Below are 19,794 nucleotides of genomic sequence, written 5' to 3' on the forward strand. Positions count from 1 at the left end.
TTTGGTTAAAAATGATTTTAAAATGTGTAACTAATACAATTTTACAAACTCTTAAGTTTGCACAACTTACATTTCAAACATCTTACTAAACGATGTTTCATTAAACAAAAATTTCAAAAATTTAATTCAAATGATGCGACGTCTCAAAAAATGTAATTTTTCAAAATTTCGTAGTTTTACAGAATTACTACCACTTTAAGACGGTATTACTCCAAGTTTGAACAGATTTATTACAATTTTATAGATGTTTCTTGAACTGAACAATTTCTTTTTGAGCAAATTGAGAAAGATAAAAAATGTAATACAAAAACCGAAAATTACCAGCTAAAAAAATTTTTATACAAAGTGATCAAAACTTTTTTCTGTAAAACATATAATTAAGTATTTTCTATGGGAAATAAGCCACAATTTTACTAAAAAATGAATTTATTAACGTTTCGAAGCCCAAATCGGGTTTCGTTGTCAAAATACAAAATACAATAGTATTTAGTGTGTCTTTATGGTTCACAATATTTCAATAAGAAGGATATAATTGAACATTAAAACATAATTTTTAATTCCAAACAACTTTTCATAATAACAATTTTTGATATTCTGAAATATAAAGGTACTTTACTCTTTAACAAAATTCATATTTTTGACATACCTCGTATAAAATTGATAAAATTTTATATCTGATGGTTGAGTTTTAGATTTTAGACTATGCAGAGCATTTTATGAAGAATAACTTTATTTTGTAAAATTGATAATAAAAAAGTTTCCCATACCTATGGTTCCTAGCTACCCATAGATACTGTATAAGAGCTTCTATATAAGAATTTTCAAATTGTAATGCAATATTCGGATTCAGCATAATCAAAACAAAATAGAAACATATTTGATCAAATAAAAGTATGAATTCGACGATATTTTTTAAATGATTTATACAAAACAATTGTTATTGTTTAAACAATTAATAATCAATTAGCGGCAAAATATGTGAATAGAACTTTTTACTTTAACATTCATTTAAACTAACAAAAAATGTTTTAGAAAAATATAAGCCTGTTTGAATTTTTCCGAAACAATGCATGTTTTTGTTCTGTACTAATTCCCCTATACTATTTAAAAAGTTTTAAAAACGAAAAATAGTTTTTAATATTTCGTTGTACTGTTTTAATGTTATTGTAACGATTTTATTTAATTTACTAATGACTTTAAACACCTAACTTATTTAGTGTTTATTTTAATTTATTTACAATTATTTTTAATTTATTTATACTAAACTACTTCCGTTGTAATATAATTTATATAATACATTTAATACATTTACGACTTAAAACCGAGTACAATCAATTCTAATTTATTATTCAAACATTCAGATCTGTCTTCATGAAAGATCTGGTAATTTCTCTACAGACTACGCGTCTTTTTCTCGATCATTCTATCTTTGAGGCGCTTCGGTAGTTGCTAGATTGGCCAGGGCCATCCTGGTTCATCTTGAAAATCGCAACATTATTCTGAATTCTTCTTCTTTTTTAGCCCATTTCTATCCAACTTTGGACATAGGCTTTCTCCAAATCTTTTCATATCTGTCTGTCACTGGCTGCGCTTTTCCAGTGAGTTCCTGTAGCTTTTACAATATCGTCCTTCCATCGCATCTGAGGTCTTCCTCTTCCTCTTCTTTCTGTCCGCGGTCTTCAGTTTTGTATTTCAGCATTCCATCTTTTATCTTCCTGTCTCGCAGTGTGGCCCGCAAATCTCCCCTTTAACCGTGTTATATGTTCAGTTACATTTTTTACTTTAGTTTTCTCTCTTATTCATTTGTTTTATTTTCTGTCTTGCAGTTTTATTTCCAACATGGATCTTTCCATTTTTCTCTGAGTTATTTCTATTTTGTTTATGTTGGCCTTTGTTAATGTCCATGTTTCTGAGCCATACGTCAGAACAGGAAGGATGCACTGGTCAAATACATGGGTTTTTAGGTACTTTTGTATCTTTGTGCTTTTTAGTATCCATCTTAGCTTTCCAAACGCTGCCCACGCTAACCTGATTCTTCTTCGTACCTACTTCAATTGTTTGGTTCCCTTTATTAGCTTCGATTATTTTCCCCAGGTATATATATATTCGTCAACAACCTCAATATTTACATTACTTTACTGTCATTTGTATTTGTCATGATTTTTGTTTTACTCATGTTCATTTGTAATCCTATCTTCTCTGATGCTTGTGCTTGTTGAGTCAGCATTGTGGCTAATTCTTCTTGGTTGGTTGTAATAAGAACATCATCGCAATATCTGACGTAATTGAGTTTCTCCCCGTTTATGTTGATACCCATGTCTTTCCATTCCAGTTCTTTAGAGACCTTTGCCAGAGCTAAGGTGCAGTAGCGTACCGATAGATCCGCGGGCCCTGGTTCAGGTTGGGATGCGGGCACCCCGCCCAATAAAAACACACATTGTATATCAAATATTTTTAATGAATATTAAATATAAATCATCATATATTTATAAAAACTCAAACAGTAAATTAATATTAATCCTACCGTTTTTCATACTGACATGACTGATCACTTTACTCCAGCTGTTTTTATAAAAAATAATGAATCTCAAAAATTTTCTACATCTAAATCTCCAGTCATAATTAAAAACCTTTATCGTAAAACTAAAACAGCTTTTAATAAATGAACAAAATAGATTCTCAAATTGCATACCTATACATAATATTATGTATGATACATTTATAAATAAGTTAGATCATTACATACAAATCCCTAGGGAGATAAAAAGCTTAAGGTGATACAGTAGCGATCAACAGGTAGCCAAAACGCGTTCCAAGATTGCGGCTGTAATTTTAAATATTTTTTTGAGATATTTGGCATACATATTCCTAATATAATAAAGAATGGCGGTACAGAGCCCAATTTGAAAAATATATTAATATGTGGAAATTACTCTGTAATTAAATACAATAAAACGAGCCTGTACCGCCATTAGGAAGAACAAAAAAATACACTTCCTTCAAATAAACTTTTTTATCCGATGACTAGATTTTGTGTCATTTTGGAACTAATAATGAAATAAAAAATTTTAGTAGTTCCAAAATGACACAAAATCTAGGCATCGGATAAAAAAGTTTATTTGAAGAAAGTGTATTTTTTTGTTCTTCTTAATGGCGGTACAGGCTCGTTTTTTTAATATTGTATTTAATTACAGAGTAATTTCCACATATTAATATATTCTTAAAATTGGGCTCTGTACCGCCATTCATTATTATATTACGAATACGTCTGCCAAATATCTCGAAAAAATATTCAAAATTGCAGCTGCAATCTTGGAACGCGTTTTCGCTACCTGTTGATCATTACTGTTTCGTCTTAAATAAAAAATAGCAAAAATAAAACCTTAGATAATGGTGGGGTTGATATATTTAATCAAACGACGAGATTTTTTTGAAAACAAATTAATAAAGCAATTTTCGCCAACATTTAAGGGAATAGGCGCAAATTTCAGCTCCAATGCATTTTAAATGCATTATTTTTTTTTTCGAATCCTAAGAAAACTAATAAGTATTTTTAAAAGATTTAAACGCAGAATGAAAGATTAGGTTATTGTCGAGGGCCGAAAGTTCCTGAAAACTTCTTTAATGTTTATTTAATCAGTTACAGGGGTGAAAAAAAAATAAATAAAAATTTTAGTGTGATTTTTAATTTCAAATGTCTTATTCAAAAGAAATTGTTTATCTATTCTAAGGGACTTTCGGTCCTCGGTAATACTGTATTCGTTCATTGTGCGTTAAAATTTTTCAAAAATATTAACTAGTTTTTTCAGGATTTCGAAAAAAGTGACACACATGTTCACATTTGTGCGTCAAAGAGACGCACAGAAAATGTTCATTTTCTTTTAAATATTTTTTTTCCATTAAGGTTACAAGTTATCCTGCTGTACTACTTCTCTTGACTAACGTACCAATTGAGGAAATATGCTCAACAGATCGCTCATGTTGAATAACTGTCCTATTAATATTTTTCCAGTCATTATACCAATCGGTAGTTAGAAGAGCAATTTTCGTATAAAACAGGTTGCAAACGTATCTAACAATAAACACGGCTACATTTAGGACTGTACACTAATCACTCGCGAAGAATTTTCCCCATTAGCTTTTGTTTTATAAAATATCGCACTTTGCATATGTCTGGTTTTATTATTATCTATTTGTGTAACACCCTCAAAAAATTTTATCAATATTTTGATTCGGTTGACTATTTATAAAATATTGTTGAATTTCAAGATTTAAATCTTTTTACCAATCACCTATACTATATCGCTAGGAAAAGAGTTACTTACAAGTTGTTTTCTATAGCAAATGACGGAAATGTACTTGTACCAGGTGAAATCGCTTGAAAACCTTTGATTGCAACTCGCCCTTCATCACATAATTTATTTTCATTATCACTTTCACTAGTCACCGTAAATTTCTCAGCAACAGGATAGGAGGACGAACTTCCTTTTTTCGCACTGTTGTGGGATGTAAAATATAATAATATTGCATCTTTTTGTGCATGCCTTTCTTGTTCTCTTAATTTTTGCTTTTTGCGTTTTTCACTGCCACTTATGTTTCTAACTCATGATAATAACGAAACGATTACTTAGTAAAGGAAAATAAGTTTTTTAAGAAATTCAATAAAACAACTAAATGCTTAATGTATAGATTAATTGAACTAACTTAAAAATCATATGACTGAAAAATAACACGAGCAAGCAATACTTTATCTTTGCAGAAAACTTTAAACTTTGCAATATTATGACAAAACGTGACAATACCTATTATTAATCTTACCTCTTGGTAATCCTTCGGAGTGGTGTCTAACAAATTTACTTATTGATATTGATGCCGACATTGCCGACAAGGCAATCTACCTACTCTTATGGCAGTTTTATAATAAGAAAGTTTTTATGGTTTATGAATATCACTATTATTGTTCATTTCATATATATCATTTCCTGTTCGTAAAATGAAATAATTTTAAAAATTTATTTTGTTTTTGCAATAAAAATTTTCTTTTGGTGATCTTTTCGGGCCCCATTAAAATACGGGCCTGAGAAAGGGGCCTGTGGTTCAAAATGTACCAATCAAATTAGAAAAAAAGGAGCAAAAATCGGTTTAGAGCGGGCCCCTGCGGAGCCCTGGCCCTGGTTCCGAGGAACCCGCGGAACCATGCTCAGTACGCCACTGCTAAGGTGAAGGGTTTTGGGGATATTACATCTCCTTGTCTTATTCCTCTACGGATTGCTATGGGATTAGTTTTGTTTATTTTATTTTCCAATTCGACTGTCATAGTTGCTGTTTTATATATGTTATGTAAGAGTTGCCTGTACCTGTAGTCTATTCTGCTGTTATTTAGAGCTTTTGGTACCGCCCATATCTCGACACCATCGAACGGTTTTTCATAGTCTACAAAGGCTAAGCTTAAATTTAGGTTTGCCTTCTCTATCAATATTTTCATAGTGAGGAGATGATCTTTGCTACTAAATCCTTTTCTGAAACCTGCTTGTTCAACTTTCTGATAACTGTCCATTTTATTTGTAAGTCTATTGGTTATAATTCTAATAAAGGGTTTGTATATTTGTGAGAGTAGTGAGATAGGTCTGTAGTTTTTTAAGTCTCTTTTGTCTCCTTTTTTGAATAACAGTATTGTAATACTCTCATTCCAATCGTAAGGTATTTCTGCCTTGTGCAGACATCGATTAAATAACAGTTTTAGCTCCTCTATAATAGCTTGGTTACCTTCCTTAAGCATTTCAGCAAACTTACCATCTGGACCGGCAGCTTTCTTATTTTTCATTTGAGATAGGGCGGTTTCGATTTCCTGGACGTCTATATCGGGTAAAATTTCAGAATATCAATTCTGAAATATAAACTCTGAAATTATTCTGAATACTATGGTCATTATACAGTGAGCACGTAAAGGTTGGAATAAATTAATTTTCTCGAGAATGGACAATTTTGGAAAAAAATTCCGAAACAGGTCAATTTTGATTTTAAATTACGACTTTTTGGCATATATATCATACTAGTGACGTCACCCATCTGGGCGTGATGACTTCATTGATGATTTTTTTAAATGAGAATAGGGGTCGTGTGATAGCTTAATTGAAAGGTAATTCAATTCTCTATTTAGTAATATAAACGTTAACATAATTATTTATACAGGGTGTCCAAAATATTTTTTTTGATTAAATTTATTGACATAAAAAGAAGAATGTATGTAATTTATTCAACTCAAAATACATTTTACTGCTCTCAGAAAACAGAAAAATGTTTATTTGAAAAATATTCATGACTTTTCGCTTAAATTAAATGTTCAAACTGTCACGAAGCTGGTGGGTGGCTGCTTAATATTGAATTTAAGCAAAAAACAATATTTATTTGCCAAATAAACATTTTTTTCTGTTTTCTGATAGCAGTAAAATGTATTTTGAATTAAATAAATTACATACATTCTTCTTTTTATGTCAATAAATTTAATTAAAAAAAAATTTTTGGACACCCTGTATAAACAATTATGTTAATGTTTATATTACTGAATAGAGAATTGAATTACCTTTCAAATGAGCTATCACACGATCCCTATTTTCATTAAAAAAAATCATCGATGACGTCATCACGCCCAGATTGGTGACGTCACTAGTATAATATATATGCCAAAAAGTCGTAATTTAAAAATAAAAATTGACCTGTTTTAGGATTTTTTTGAAAATCGTCCATTCTCGAGAAAATGAATTTATTCCAACCTTTACGTGCTCACTGTATACAACTGAATTCAGGTTCTATAAATTATATTCCTTTACATTTTTGCTAGTTCTTTCACTAATCCGTGTGACTGTAAAAAATTTATACTCAAGAATTGTATTCCTTTTGATAGGTCATTAGATTACATGAAATCAACCTTAACTTATAAATATCCGTCTTAAAAACACAGCATGTGATTTGTCTAAACACAACCACATGCAATGATGACAGTAAAGTTATCGAGTTAGTGATTCCATAGTAAATTCGTCGGCAGAATGCAGTAGGATGTGGTTACCCATATTAAAAGAGGAAATCAATAGACAGAAAATACCACGATTAGTAAGTCCACATATCGAGGTGCATCATTTATATTTTATTATTATTTATATATTTATGTATTATTAATATTATTTCGGTAGCTTGGGTAGCGGGTAGGAACTCTTTAAATTCTTGAAGATAGTCCTATCAGGGAAAATGAATCAATCCCTGCTGTCCGCAGATTCCGGGGGTTTCCTGACCCGGGAAACTAGTACCTCTTTAGGGTCCCTTGTCCAGGGTTACGGATGAAGTCCATAACGGCAGCTACGGCGGAGAAGCGGAGTTTCGGTACGGTGCAGATGGCGGAAGTGGCAACCGTCGATTTTAGGGGTAATATAGAATCAAATTAGTCACCGAATCATTGCCGGAATAAGAAATCCACCACTTACTGGCCAACGGCTTTGGGCGGATGAGTTAGAAAGTGGTAATGCACGCTTTTGTCCTGAGGTTGAGAAATCGGCCCCGAAGGCGGAAGAACCAAGCAATGGTCAACGGGATAAGGATGTAGAAGGCAAGGGGAAACCACTACATTAAAGATCCATATGGATATCCCTAGTACAATCATCATGGTGGTAGAAACCAACAACAGTGATACTGCTTATGGCCCTCGGAAGCCAAGATCCGGCAGGGGAGGAAAGGACAAGGCCTCTCAGGTCGTTAATCAGCGAATTCCTTGTCACAAAAGCGGAGACGAGAGAATAAGACTGTCCAATACTAAAATTGGAACCTGGAATGTTCAGAGCATATTTCAGCCTGGTAAGATGCAAAATATCATTCAAGAGATAAATAGGTTGAATTCAAAGAGGTTGAATATTGATGTACTGGGTATCAGTGAAGCCAGGTGGCCTAAATCGGACTGCTTCTCAACAGCAGAAGCTACAATATATTATTCAGGTAGCGATGACAACCAACATAGACACGGCGTGGCAATAATTGTTAATAAAATATCTAATAGAGCAGTGAAAGGGTTTATCCCCATCTCAGAAAGAGTAATATTACTATAATTAGAGACATCTCACGCCACGTTGAATCTGATACAAGTATATGCTCCTACGACGAATGCCAATGAAGAAGAACTAGAATTTTTTTATCAGCATATCGAAGAAGCACTGAAAAAAACAAAAAGGACTAATTAGGACCTTAAAAATCCCAACCTAGGAGTATCGTGATTTCAATGCAAAGATTGGAAAGGAGCAAAGCGGAAAACGTGTAGGAAAATATGGCCTGGGAAATCTCAATGAGAGAGGGGATCGTCTACTACAATTTTGCCAAGAGCAGAACTTCATTATTACAAACACAGTTTTGAAACTACCCAACAGACGACTGTATACATGGCGATCGCCCGCAGATTCATCGGAGAAAGTAGTTAGGAACCAGATAGACTACATTATGATAAATGAAAGATACCGTAATGCTGTTAAAGCTGTAAAAGCATATCCCGGAGCAGACGTGGCCTCAGATCACAACCCACTTATGGCCAAAATTACACACACACTTAAAAATATTAAAAGACATCAGAGAACTGCTACAATAGACATAAGCAAGCTTAAAGAACCCAATGTAAAAGATGGTCTTCAACACGAACTGCATACGAACTGTAGAGAGCTGAACATAGACACCAATGACATTGATGAGCACTGGGAGCAACTAAAACATTTCATACTAGAACCTTGTAAATATATACTAAAGACTTCCACAAGAAGAAAAGAGGAGTGGATGAACGACGAGATACTGAATATGACGGAACAACGGAGACAATATAAGAACAAAGATGACAATAAATACAGGGAGATTAATCACGAGATAAGGAAGATGATAAAGCAGGCAAAATAAAAACACTTTGAAGAGAAATGCAAAGATATCGAGGACCTCCAAAAAAGATACGATCTATTTAACCTACATAAGAAAGTCAAAGAAATGGCTGGACTAAGAAAGCAAAATCTCACTGGTGCACTTCTGGATAGACACGGGGTTGCTATAACATAGACCGATGAGAAAGTACAACGTTGGACAGAATACATCGATGAACTGTTCGATGATGAAAGAGGGTACCTGGAACACATAGAACTTACTTCAGGAGAAATAGGTCCAGATATTACAAAGAAAGAAATAATACATGCGTTAAAAACAATGAAGAACAGTATATTGATATTTTAGTGGTACTCTTGAACAAAATTTATAGCTCAGGCACATTACCCAAAGAATGGTTGACGTCGATTTTATTTGCCTCCCTAAAAAGAAAAACGCAAGAGAATGCGGCGACTACCGCACCATTAGTTTGATGTCCCATGTGCTAAAGTTGCTACTTAAAGTCATCCGTAACCGAATATATCATAAACTGGACATAGACGTTAATAATACGCAGTTTGGGTTTAGATTTTTTTTTATAATCAGAAGTTAATTTTTTTACGTAAAAGCATATGAATTTAAGATTCCAATATTTCAAAAATTTAATAGGAAGTATAAGTAATTTTGGGAATACCGAATTTGTTTGTTTAGCTGGGTTTATTAATGGTATCAAGAACAAAGCGATAAATATTTGTTTGAATTAGATTAATTTATATGGTAAAAGTTTCTTTTGGACAGTTATGCCCACAGAATTTAATTGATAAATTTACAGAACATTGCTTTTGATAATAAAGGTAATTGTATGTTTTTATTTATGATTTTTCTATTTATTTCCTTTTCCTATTTTATCCCGATAAGGATCAACTAAGAGATACTGAAACCACGAGAGAAGATAAGTATAACATAAGATAATTTAGACATTTTTTTATATTATAAAAAGGCACCCTGAGATTCTTTCTTAATTTTTATGTATGATTTGCGTTAATTAAATAATTGATCAAGTAAATAATAATTAATATAAAAGTAATAGAAAGCAGATCATAACAATATATACGTGTTTTATTGACTATAATAAATCATTCGACAATGTAAGACATGAACAATTAATGCATGTCCTGGAATCAAAGAAGTTGGACTACAATGACCTCAGGATTATATCGAATTTATACTATAAATAACGAGCAAAAGTACGTATTAACGACCAGCTGTCAGAGGAAATTGAAATCAGACGTGGAGTGAGACAGGGATGCGTGTTGTCGCCAATTCTTTTTAATGCCTACTCGGAAGAGATCTTGAAAAAAGCTCTTGAGGGTGAAACAGCTGGAATAAAGGTAAATGGAGTTCCCATTAACAACATTAGATATGCGGATGACACTGTCATCTTAGCTGAAAATATTGGGGATCTTCAGAGGCTGGTGACCAGAATAGCAGAGTTTGGACAAGAATACAAGCTAGCAATGAATGTCAACAAGACAAAGTTTATGAGAATATCGAAAACTCAAAGAAATAACGAAAATCTCTTCATAAACGGATCCAATATCGAACGAGTCGACCAATATGCATACCTTGGAACAATGATCAACTCCACAGGAGATTACTTACAGGAAATCAAAATCAGAATAGAAAAGGCTCGAGCAAATTTTAACGAAATGAGAAAAGTGCTCTGCACAGGAGATTTGAAATTGGAGCTAAGAGTTAGGTTGGCTAGGTACTACGTTTTCTCGACTTTGTTTTATGGAATGGAAGCTTGGACCTTGAATGCTGCATCAACGAAAAAACTAGAATCATTCGAGCTGTGGGTGTACAGAAGAATTCTGAAAATATCGTGGACAGAACACGTCACAAACAAAGAGGTTATGAGAAAGATGAATACAGATATGGAAATCCTAAATACCATCAAAACAAGAAAATTGGAATATCTCGGACATATTACACGTGGAAAGGGGTACAGCTTGCTCCAAATGATTATGCAGGGAAAGATTCAGGGAAAGAGAAGCATAGGGAGACGCAGAATATCGTTTCTGCGCAACCTGAGAGAGTGGTACGGATGTACAGCAAATTAACTTTTTAGGGCAGCCGTCTCTAAAATACGAATAGTTATGATGATTGCCGACCTCCGCCGCGAAGATGGGACTTAAAGAAGAAGAATATTATTTTTATTTTAAAATAACTACATATAAAAAATCAGAGTTTGGTGTTAATTTTGAGAGTAAACTGAATGTTAAACCAAATACTTACGATGTCGGGATAGTATCATGAGGCTTTCTCCTGTTTTTCCTAGTGATTTACTATGGAATCACTAACACGAGAATTTTACTGTCATTATTGCACGTGAATGTGTTTTAAAGAAAAATCACATGCTATGATTATTTCGACGAATATTCTTAAGTTAAAGTTGATTTAATGTACCTAATCTAATGAACTATCTTACAATAAAGTCGTTCCAGGAACGCCCCTCATAAATATTGGGGATATCATTTTAATATGAATGAGTCAGATTAAATTAAAGAACTTATTTACCAAGCAACATAAACAAAATTTGTTTAATTTATTAATATTTTTTTATTTCGATAACGATTTCTGAAGTGGAAGTCGAAACGTCAATAAATTTCATTTCCAACTTAGTTTCTGGCTTATTTCCAAGTAAAATAGTAAATTGAAAAGATGCTACAAAAAAAATAACTTCAGCACAATATAAAATATACAATCGGTAAAAAATGTTTCGGGATATTAAAGTAATCCTAAACACTTGTATGTACAATTAAATGTTTGATATTATCGGGTTACCTAATCACATAATATAGACCCACCTTAAAAATTATAGAGATAGTTATAGAATTTTGACGTTATATATTTGAGGCGCTCAGAGCAACAATGGCCTAACCCACAACCCCAATTTTACCAAAAGGCTTTTATTACATTTAAGTTATCCCTTATTTAAGTATTTTCAGATGCAAATGCAGATTCAGCTCAAGCAACGAATGCTTGAGCCACTGTGCATCTGAAAAATTTTAAATAAGTGATAACTTTAACGCAATGAAAGAGTTTTGGCAAAACTGTGGGTTGTGCGTTAGGCCACTATATTGCTCTGAGCACCTCATTTATCAGTTGATACTTTCAATGTAAAATTTGGTTACAAAGTATTTTTTTTTTTTCAAACTCTTGTGTAGACTAACTTTGTATTTTTAGCATTTGTATTGGCAGACAAAGGTTATGATGTTTGGTTAGGAAATGCACGAGGAAATGTTTATTCGAGATCACATATCTCCCTGCCAAATGATTACTCAGCTTTTTGGAATTTTAGGTAAATATGAATTCGTGTAAAGTTACATTAATTTGTTAAACTAAATCTATCTTGTGAGCTGAAGAATGAGTTACAACAAGCCTTATCTCTGTTCATTCCTCACAACATGGCCAAAATGTTCTAGATTGCGCTCTTTGTGTTAATAATCTGGCATTCCTTACCAATTCTGCGTAGGATCTGAAGGTTAGTCGCACGAACCACCTAGTCCAGAAAGCCACTGCGTATCCGTTAGGAAAAATATTCTTATTCGGATTCTTTGCACAATCTTACTCAAAAATGACCCCTTTTAACAAATTTACATGTAGCCAGGTCGAAAAGTGGGTAAAAATTGTTGGAAACGTTTTTTTTTTTGTTTTTTCCTAAAATTATTTTTTTTGCATCGAACAAAGTTTTTTGGTTCTATGGTTCATTCCAAATAGAAAAGATCTTTAGCAATCTTTCTCTAAAGTTGAAAAACTGAAAACTTCAATGTTGTTAAGGCAGGTAGATATTCTTTAAACATCGATTGATAAAATCCCGAAAAGTTTTTTGCAATACAATATCGAAAAACCCTTTGTTTCTTAACTGCTAATCAAGCGGGTGCGACACTATTTTCGATCGTTGCATGTATATGTATGCTGGATCAAAAAGCAGTCAACAATTTTTTTAAACGTTTTTTTTTATTTCTTCTAAAACTAATTTTTTGCATTAGACATTTTTTTTAGGTTTTTTGGATCATTCCAAATAGAAAAGGTCTTAAGTGACTTTTCTCTAAAAGTGATAGATTTCGAGATAAGCGATTGAAAATTTAAAAATTGCAAAATCGGCCATTTTTAACCCTCAAAAACTATGTGAAACAACAACATTTTCAATGTTACCAAGATACCTAGATATTCTATGAACATCGATTGATGAAATCCCGAAGAGCTTTTTGCAATACAGTATCGAAAACCCCCTTGTTCTTTAAGATTGTAATTAAGCGGGCGCGACACTATTTTCAACCGTTGCATGTATAATGTAAAATGTAATCGGAAAACATTTTAAATCTAAAAAACAAGTTTAAAATTTTTTTTATCTATTTTGGTCCCTGGCAACATGCCAATTTGTTAAAAGGGAACATTTTCAAGCAAGATGGTGAAAAAAATGGAATCAGAATATTTTTCTTCACATACATATTTACGCATATTACAAAAAATACATGGAACGATTGAAAATTGTGTAGCGGCCGCTTGACTAGCAATTAAAAAACAAAGAGGTTTTCGACACTGTATTGTAAAAAACTCCTCGTTATTTCATCAGTCGATGTTTAAAGAATATCTACCTACCTTGGAAACATTGAAGTTTTCAGTTTTTCACATAGTTTTTGAGGGTTAAATATGGCCTATTTCGCAATTTTTAAATTTCTGATCGCTTATATGTACCTATGTCAAAAACTACCAACTTTAGAGAAAGGTCACTACAGATCTTTTCTATTTAGAATGAACCAAAGAACCTAAAAAAACTTTGTTCGATGCAAAAAAATAATAATTTTAGTAAAAAACAAAAAAAAAAACGTTTAAAAAAATTTTGACCTACTTTTGGACCTGGCTACATGTAAATTTGTTAAAAGGGGTCCTTTTTGAGTAAGATTATGCAAAAAATAAGAACCAGAATTTTTTCCCCAGCGGATGCTCGGTGGCTTTCTGGACTAACCTATGAAATTCTTAAAATACGTCTGTTTACGAAGGCCTCGATTTTTCTTAGAGATGCTTCAGAAAGTCTCCAGGCCTCTACTCCATATAATCGGTGCCGCCCAAAATCCCGACAGCCAAAATCTCGACATCCAAAATCCCGACGGCCAAAACACCGACACGCCAGAATCCCGACAGGCCAAAACCCCGACATGCAACAATCCTCGCATAAGCAAAAATCCCGACCACTACATTTTGAATATTTATTGTTTCCTTTTCAAATGCAATACCAATAGAGTATTAAAGTTGAAAAATTAATTACTTACTAATAAGTACGGGTACTAATTATTATGTATTAAAAAAAACATCATTAAACACTTCATTTTATAATATCAAAGCTATACTTAGTGAAATGGAAGGTTGTAAGTGACATGATTTTAATATCTATATATGAAAGTAAACTTGAATTCAGGATTTGATTATAGATATATTATTGGACTATATTATTGGCAAAAAAATAATTTAATTTATATACCCACGTTACAAATTTTATTTAGAAAATTAGTTCATATTAAATGGTAAATACTTTTGTTTAGTAACAAAAAATAAAAAACTGATGGTCATAAACAAAAAACCAGAAATAAAATAATTATCAAACCTGTCGGGATTCTGGCGGGTCGGTATTTTGACCTGTCGGGATTCTGGCGTGCCGGGATTTTGGCTGTCGGGATTTTGGGATAGACCTCCATATAATAACGTAGAAAATACATACGTAGAAGCTGATCCTAATTTTGCTACCAAGTTGTAACTTGCGACTTCTGAACAGAAACTTCATCGTCTGGTCTTTCCTATACGTTGTTTTATTTCAGGAGGGTGGTCCTATTGGCTGTTTTTGTTGGTATCAAGGTATTTGTAGCTGTCTACCCTATAAATTAGTTGTAGGTTAACCAAAATCCCAAAATATTTCTCGTTTACTGACTACCATATAATTTGTTCTTTTTTTTTTTAATTGAGATCAAGTCCTTATTTTCTACTTATATCTGATATGAGCGACATTATTCTTTGCAAACCATCTAAACTATCTGCAAGAAATTTTGACGAGCTCCGACGATTTATACGCCTTCCTGTAGTTCTCCCAGTGCTTGCTCGAAGATATGTCCATAGTACATTTAAATTACACTGGGAAAAGAGTGCATCCTTGTCTCACTTCTCTATATATTATGGAGACTGCTTCTGTCAATTAGTCATCCACTTTAATGTTGATAGTTAAGTTGTAATATACCGCAGGCTGTGGGTGAAAAAAAAAACGTGATATAATTCAGGAATTTTTAAAACCTACCAGGTGTTGTAAAGTACGAATAACTTCGACTAAAATGTAACCAAAAATTTTGTGCGGTTTTTTATTTATGACGTTTTTCCTTTGTTAAATTTGCAATTATTAAAGATTTTGAATTATGCAGCTTAGGATATTCATTTTAGAGAAAAACTTTTAAATAAAAAATTGTAGTAAATTAAAAAACCTACAATATATTGCAAAACAGCCTGCGAAAGGTCCAAAATGGCCGTTTTTTGAAATTGCAATATTTATTGTAAAAGTAACTGTTATGTATTTTTTTAAGGCATTAAAATAAATATCTTTCAAAACCAAACCTAAAAAACATTTGTAGGGTCCGATTGGTGAACTTGTTGCTTAGATATTATAATTTGTTTATCCCAAGGGGTCAAATGTCGAAGGCTATAACTTAAAAAAAATCGTAGAAAGTTAATCCACGATCCACTCTCCTTCATGGTCCTATTGGCTGTTTTTGTTGGTATCAAGGTATTTGTAGCTGTCTACCCTATAAATTAGTTGTAGGTTAACCAAAATCCCAAAATATTTCTCGTTTACTGACTACCATATAATTTGTTTTTTTTTTTAATTGAGATCAAGTCCTTATTTTCTACTTATATCTGATATGAGCGACATTATTCTTTGCAAACCATCTAAACTATCTGCAAGAACTTTTGACGAGCTCCGACGATTTATACGCCTTCCTGTAGTTCTCCCAGTGCTTGCTCGAAGATATGTCCATAGTAGATTTAAATTACACTGGGAAAAGAGTGCATCCTTGTCTCACTTCTCTATATATTATGGAGACTGCTTCTGTCAATTAGTCATCCACTTTAATGTTGATAGTTAAGTTGTAATATACCGCAGGCTGTGGGTGAAAAAAAAACGTGATATAATTCAGGAATTTTTAAAACCTACCAGGTGTTGTAAAGTACGATGGTAGGAATAACTTCGACTAAAATGTAACCAAAAATTTTGTGCGGTTTTTTATTTATGACGTTTTTCCTTTGTTAAATTTGCAATTATTAAAGATTTTTAATTATGCAGCTTAGGATATTCATTTTAGAGAAAAACTTTTAAATAAAAAATTGTAGTAAATTAAAAAACCTACAATTTATTGCAAAACAGCCTGCGAAAGGTCCAAAATGGCCGTTTTTTGAAATTGCAATATTTATTGTAAAAGTAACTGTTATGTATTTTTTTAAGGCATTAAAATAAATATCTTTCAAAACCAAACCTAAAAAACATTTGTAGGGTCCGATTGGTGAACTTGTTGCTTAGATATTATAATTTGTTTATCCCAAGGGGTCAAATGTCGAAGGCTATAACTTTTTCAAAAAAAAAAAAAAAATCGTAGAAAGTTAATCCACGATCTACTCTCCTTCTAAAGACTTATATTTTCATATTCTGATGTAAATAAATGCGTATAACATTTTTCAACCTCTTATTTCGGGTTTGAAAATAAGGGGGCAAATTTCATTATAAACATTTAGAACTGAAGCCGCCCCTGTACATCCTATGAGTTTTTAACTTACAGGTTATTGTTGCCGAAGACAAAGTAAAGATTCAAAACAAAATATAAATTTTCTACGACCAACTGAAGCCGAGATAATTGTTTTTGTTTTCTTAAATCGTGGTGACTTTATTTATAACAATTAAGAAATTATTTCACAGTCATTGACTAAATAAAGACTTATATTATCATAAAATACAAATTATTTTAACCGAAAATTACATCTAATTATTAAAAATGATTTTTAAAATGTAGTGGAGATTTATTTTTCGTTACGAATGTGATTTATTGTGTCGGTTGCCCTTAGCAACGGTTAGCAACTTATAATACGAATTACGGTTTTTGCTTTAAATTTTAAAGCACTTCATAAGATTTTATGAAGAAAATTTTTTGGGCAGGGGGGTTGCAAACGGGGTAACAGAGTATATATGTATACAAACATGTAAGGAAAATAATGAAATTTTCATGATTTTCTAGGTCCTGCCCACTAAATAAACTAAACATATTTATTTCAAAATGCTCAAAAAAAATATTGGCATGACGTCTCCTAATGTTTAAGTATACTTGTCCCTTGGAAAATTTTGCGGAAAATTTTCACCCTGATTCCGTGATTTTCTTAGTCCTGTCTTTAAAAAGTTATACCTAATACTTAAATACAATCAATACCTTTTCGGTACTCGGCAGGAAGGTCAAATGGTTCTTGTAAGACGGCAGGAGTCCTAGATTTGTAAGAAAATTCGTGAAAAAGTCAACGATTTTCTGAGTCATGCCATTTTGCACATGTTTCAAGAATCTTAATATAAGTCTATTTACAAAGAGGCAGGATGGTTTTATGGTTATTTTGTATACAGGGTGGGGCATTAGTGTGACAAAGTCCAATTACTCGTTTGTCGTAAGATATACGAAAAAAGTTATTTAGGTAAAACATGGGCCACAGATAGGACTATGATTTAACAGTATTTTCTAATATACAGAGCTACCCGTTTTGACAGGGTGACACAAATTTATGTATTTTTAAATGGAATACCCTGTATATTTTTACATTTTTGGATTCTACTTGATGTTCTCTTTAATAAAATATAGTCTTTTGAAATATTATACGAGGTAGTTTAAAATATAATTACGTTTTTTTGTTAATTTTGTAGGAACATTCACACCCTATACATATTGTTAGTGATTTGATATCCAAACTTCTATTAATTTATGTTTAAACGATTTTTAATATAGTCTACTATTGTCAGTTATTAATAGTATACCAAAATGTTTAATTTTAGTATACGGGGTTGGTTGAAACTCGTAATGAATATTTTCTGAGTTTTCTTAAATAGGACACCCTGTATTTTAGTATTATAATAAAATGATATTTTATGGTACCCTTTTATTTGTTAAGCATTTTCTATACCATATTTATATACTAATTTCGGCAGTTAATTGATACAGACAGATTACTCAGGTAGTTTTTGGGGTTTCTGAACAAGAATTTCACATTAGAACAGATCTTTACCTAGTGCTCGGGGTGACTGATATACACGCCATATTCTTAAATTTCGAGGCTTTCAGACACTAAAGTGATTCAAGTAGATTACTCGAGGAGTTTTGTGGTTGCTGAAGATGAATACGCTATCAGAATCGACCTCCAAAAACCCTTTAAATTCGAGATCAGTCACCCTGGACACCAGGTGTTCCGAGGGTCGGTTGTAATGTCATATTCGTGTTTGGCCATCCCAAAAACCCTCGAATAATATGTTTGCTTTAATTTATTGCCGATATCCCACGAAACTCCAGATGACGTGCCTTAGTAGCAACTCTGGGCAGTGGTGATTCGGAGGTCGGTTCTGCTTGCGTATTCGTAACTCCATAAACCCCCCAAATAACAAAATTTTGCCCTTAATACACTGATTTTGACAGGTTTATGCACTTTTGGATGCTTATTATGCACTAAAATGCAATTTCACCCATTTTTATATTGTACACCTTTTCCTGATATTATCCTGAACACAATGCAAAAAGTTGCAAGTAGATAGGTGCTGTATTTAAAAATCGATTTATTCTGGTGTTGTTAGTCTTAGGACATTTTGCTATTAAATATAGGAAACAATATCAGAGCAATATCTACAATCCTACAATATCAGGAAAACCAGTTGAGTGCGGCAACTTAGCGCCTGTTACATGCGTGTGTATATTGTGGGAAGTAAGAAGGCGGGATAAAATTGCAATGCAACAAAAATATATTGATAACAAAAAACAACGTTTCATGAAAATAAAACACGGCTAAACAAATCTTAAAGTCCACCTACCAATGAAACGAGTGTGATTCATGCTCATAAAACATTTTTATTTTCGGAGAGTCGCATAAATGGCCGGACGTCTATTTGTTTAGCAGTATTTTATTTCCATGAAACGTAATTTACGTTTCATGTTTCTTTGATGTGCGGCCTGTCTAAGGGAGTTAAAGCTCTTTACAGATGGCGCGTTGTAATTAGTTTTTTTATATCTCCAGAACGCTTCCATTTCGAAAGACAAAAACTGGTCCGCCTTTTTTTCTTCCAGAGATAAATCGATTCCATCAATTGCGAATCTCTAGTACCAGTCATAGGAATCTTTTTTGTCTTTCCCTTTTAGGTATTTTTGACACTAGATTATTAAATTGTGAGGTATTCTAGTACTAAAAGGTACTCCTGCTTTAAATCAGTAGGATGCACGGTTTTCTGGAAAAATCCATTTTAAAATTTTTCGTTTATTGAATTTGAAAAAAATTTTAAAAAAATTAAAAAAAACGGTGTATTTGCCGACTCAAAGCAAGAGTAACTTTTAGTACTAGAATACCTCATAATTTAATACTCTACTCTCAAAAATGTCTAAAAATTTAAAGACCAATAAGTTATGAGATAAAATATCCCTTGATCTACCCAAGACGGATGCCTATGACCAGTACTAGAAATTCACAATTGATAAAATCGATTCATCTCTGGAAGGGAAATAAACGTAGCAGTTTTCGTTTTCCTAAATAGAATTTTTCTAAATTCTTTTAAACTCAAAAAACCAAAAAACGAAAAATTTT

General features: G+C 32.5%; 1 protein-coding gene across 1 annotated transcript in view; it reads left to right on the forward strand.

Annotated features, from left to right (window-relative positions):
* Positions 1-19,794, forward strand: part of LOC114331074 (lipase 3) — a 57,553-nt gene that overhangs the window by 14,669 nt on the left and 23,090 nt on the right. Inside the window, exon 3 of the mRNA XM_028280549.2 lies at positions 12,127-12,241. Within this exon, the coding sequence (XP_028136350.1) occupies positions 12,127-12,241 (115 nt within the window). The remainder of the gene's footprint in view (positions 1-12,126; positions 12,242-19,794) is intronic.

This window comes from Diabrotica virgifera, chromosome 9 (assembly GCF_917563875.1).
Source record: "Diabrotica virgifera virgifera chromosome 9, PGI_DIABVI_V3a".
Taxonomy (NCBI): Eukaryota; Metazoa; Arthropoda; class Insecta; order Coleoptera; family Chrysomelidae; genus Diabrotica; species Diabrotica virgifera.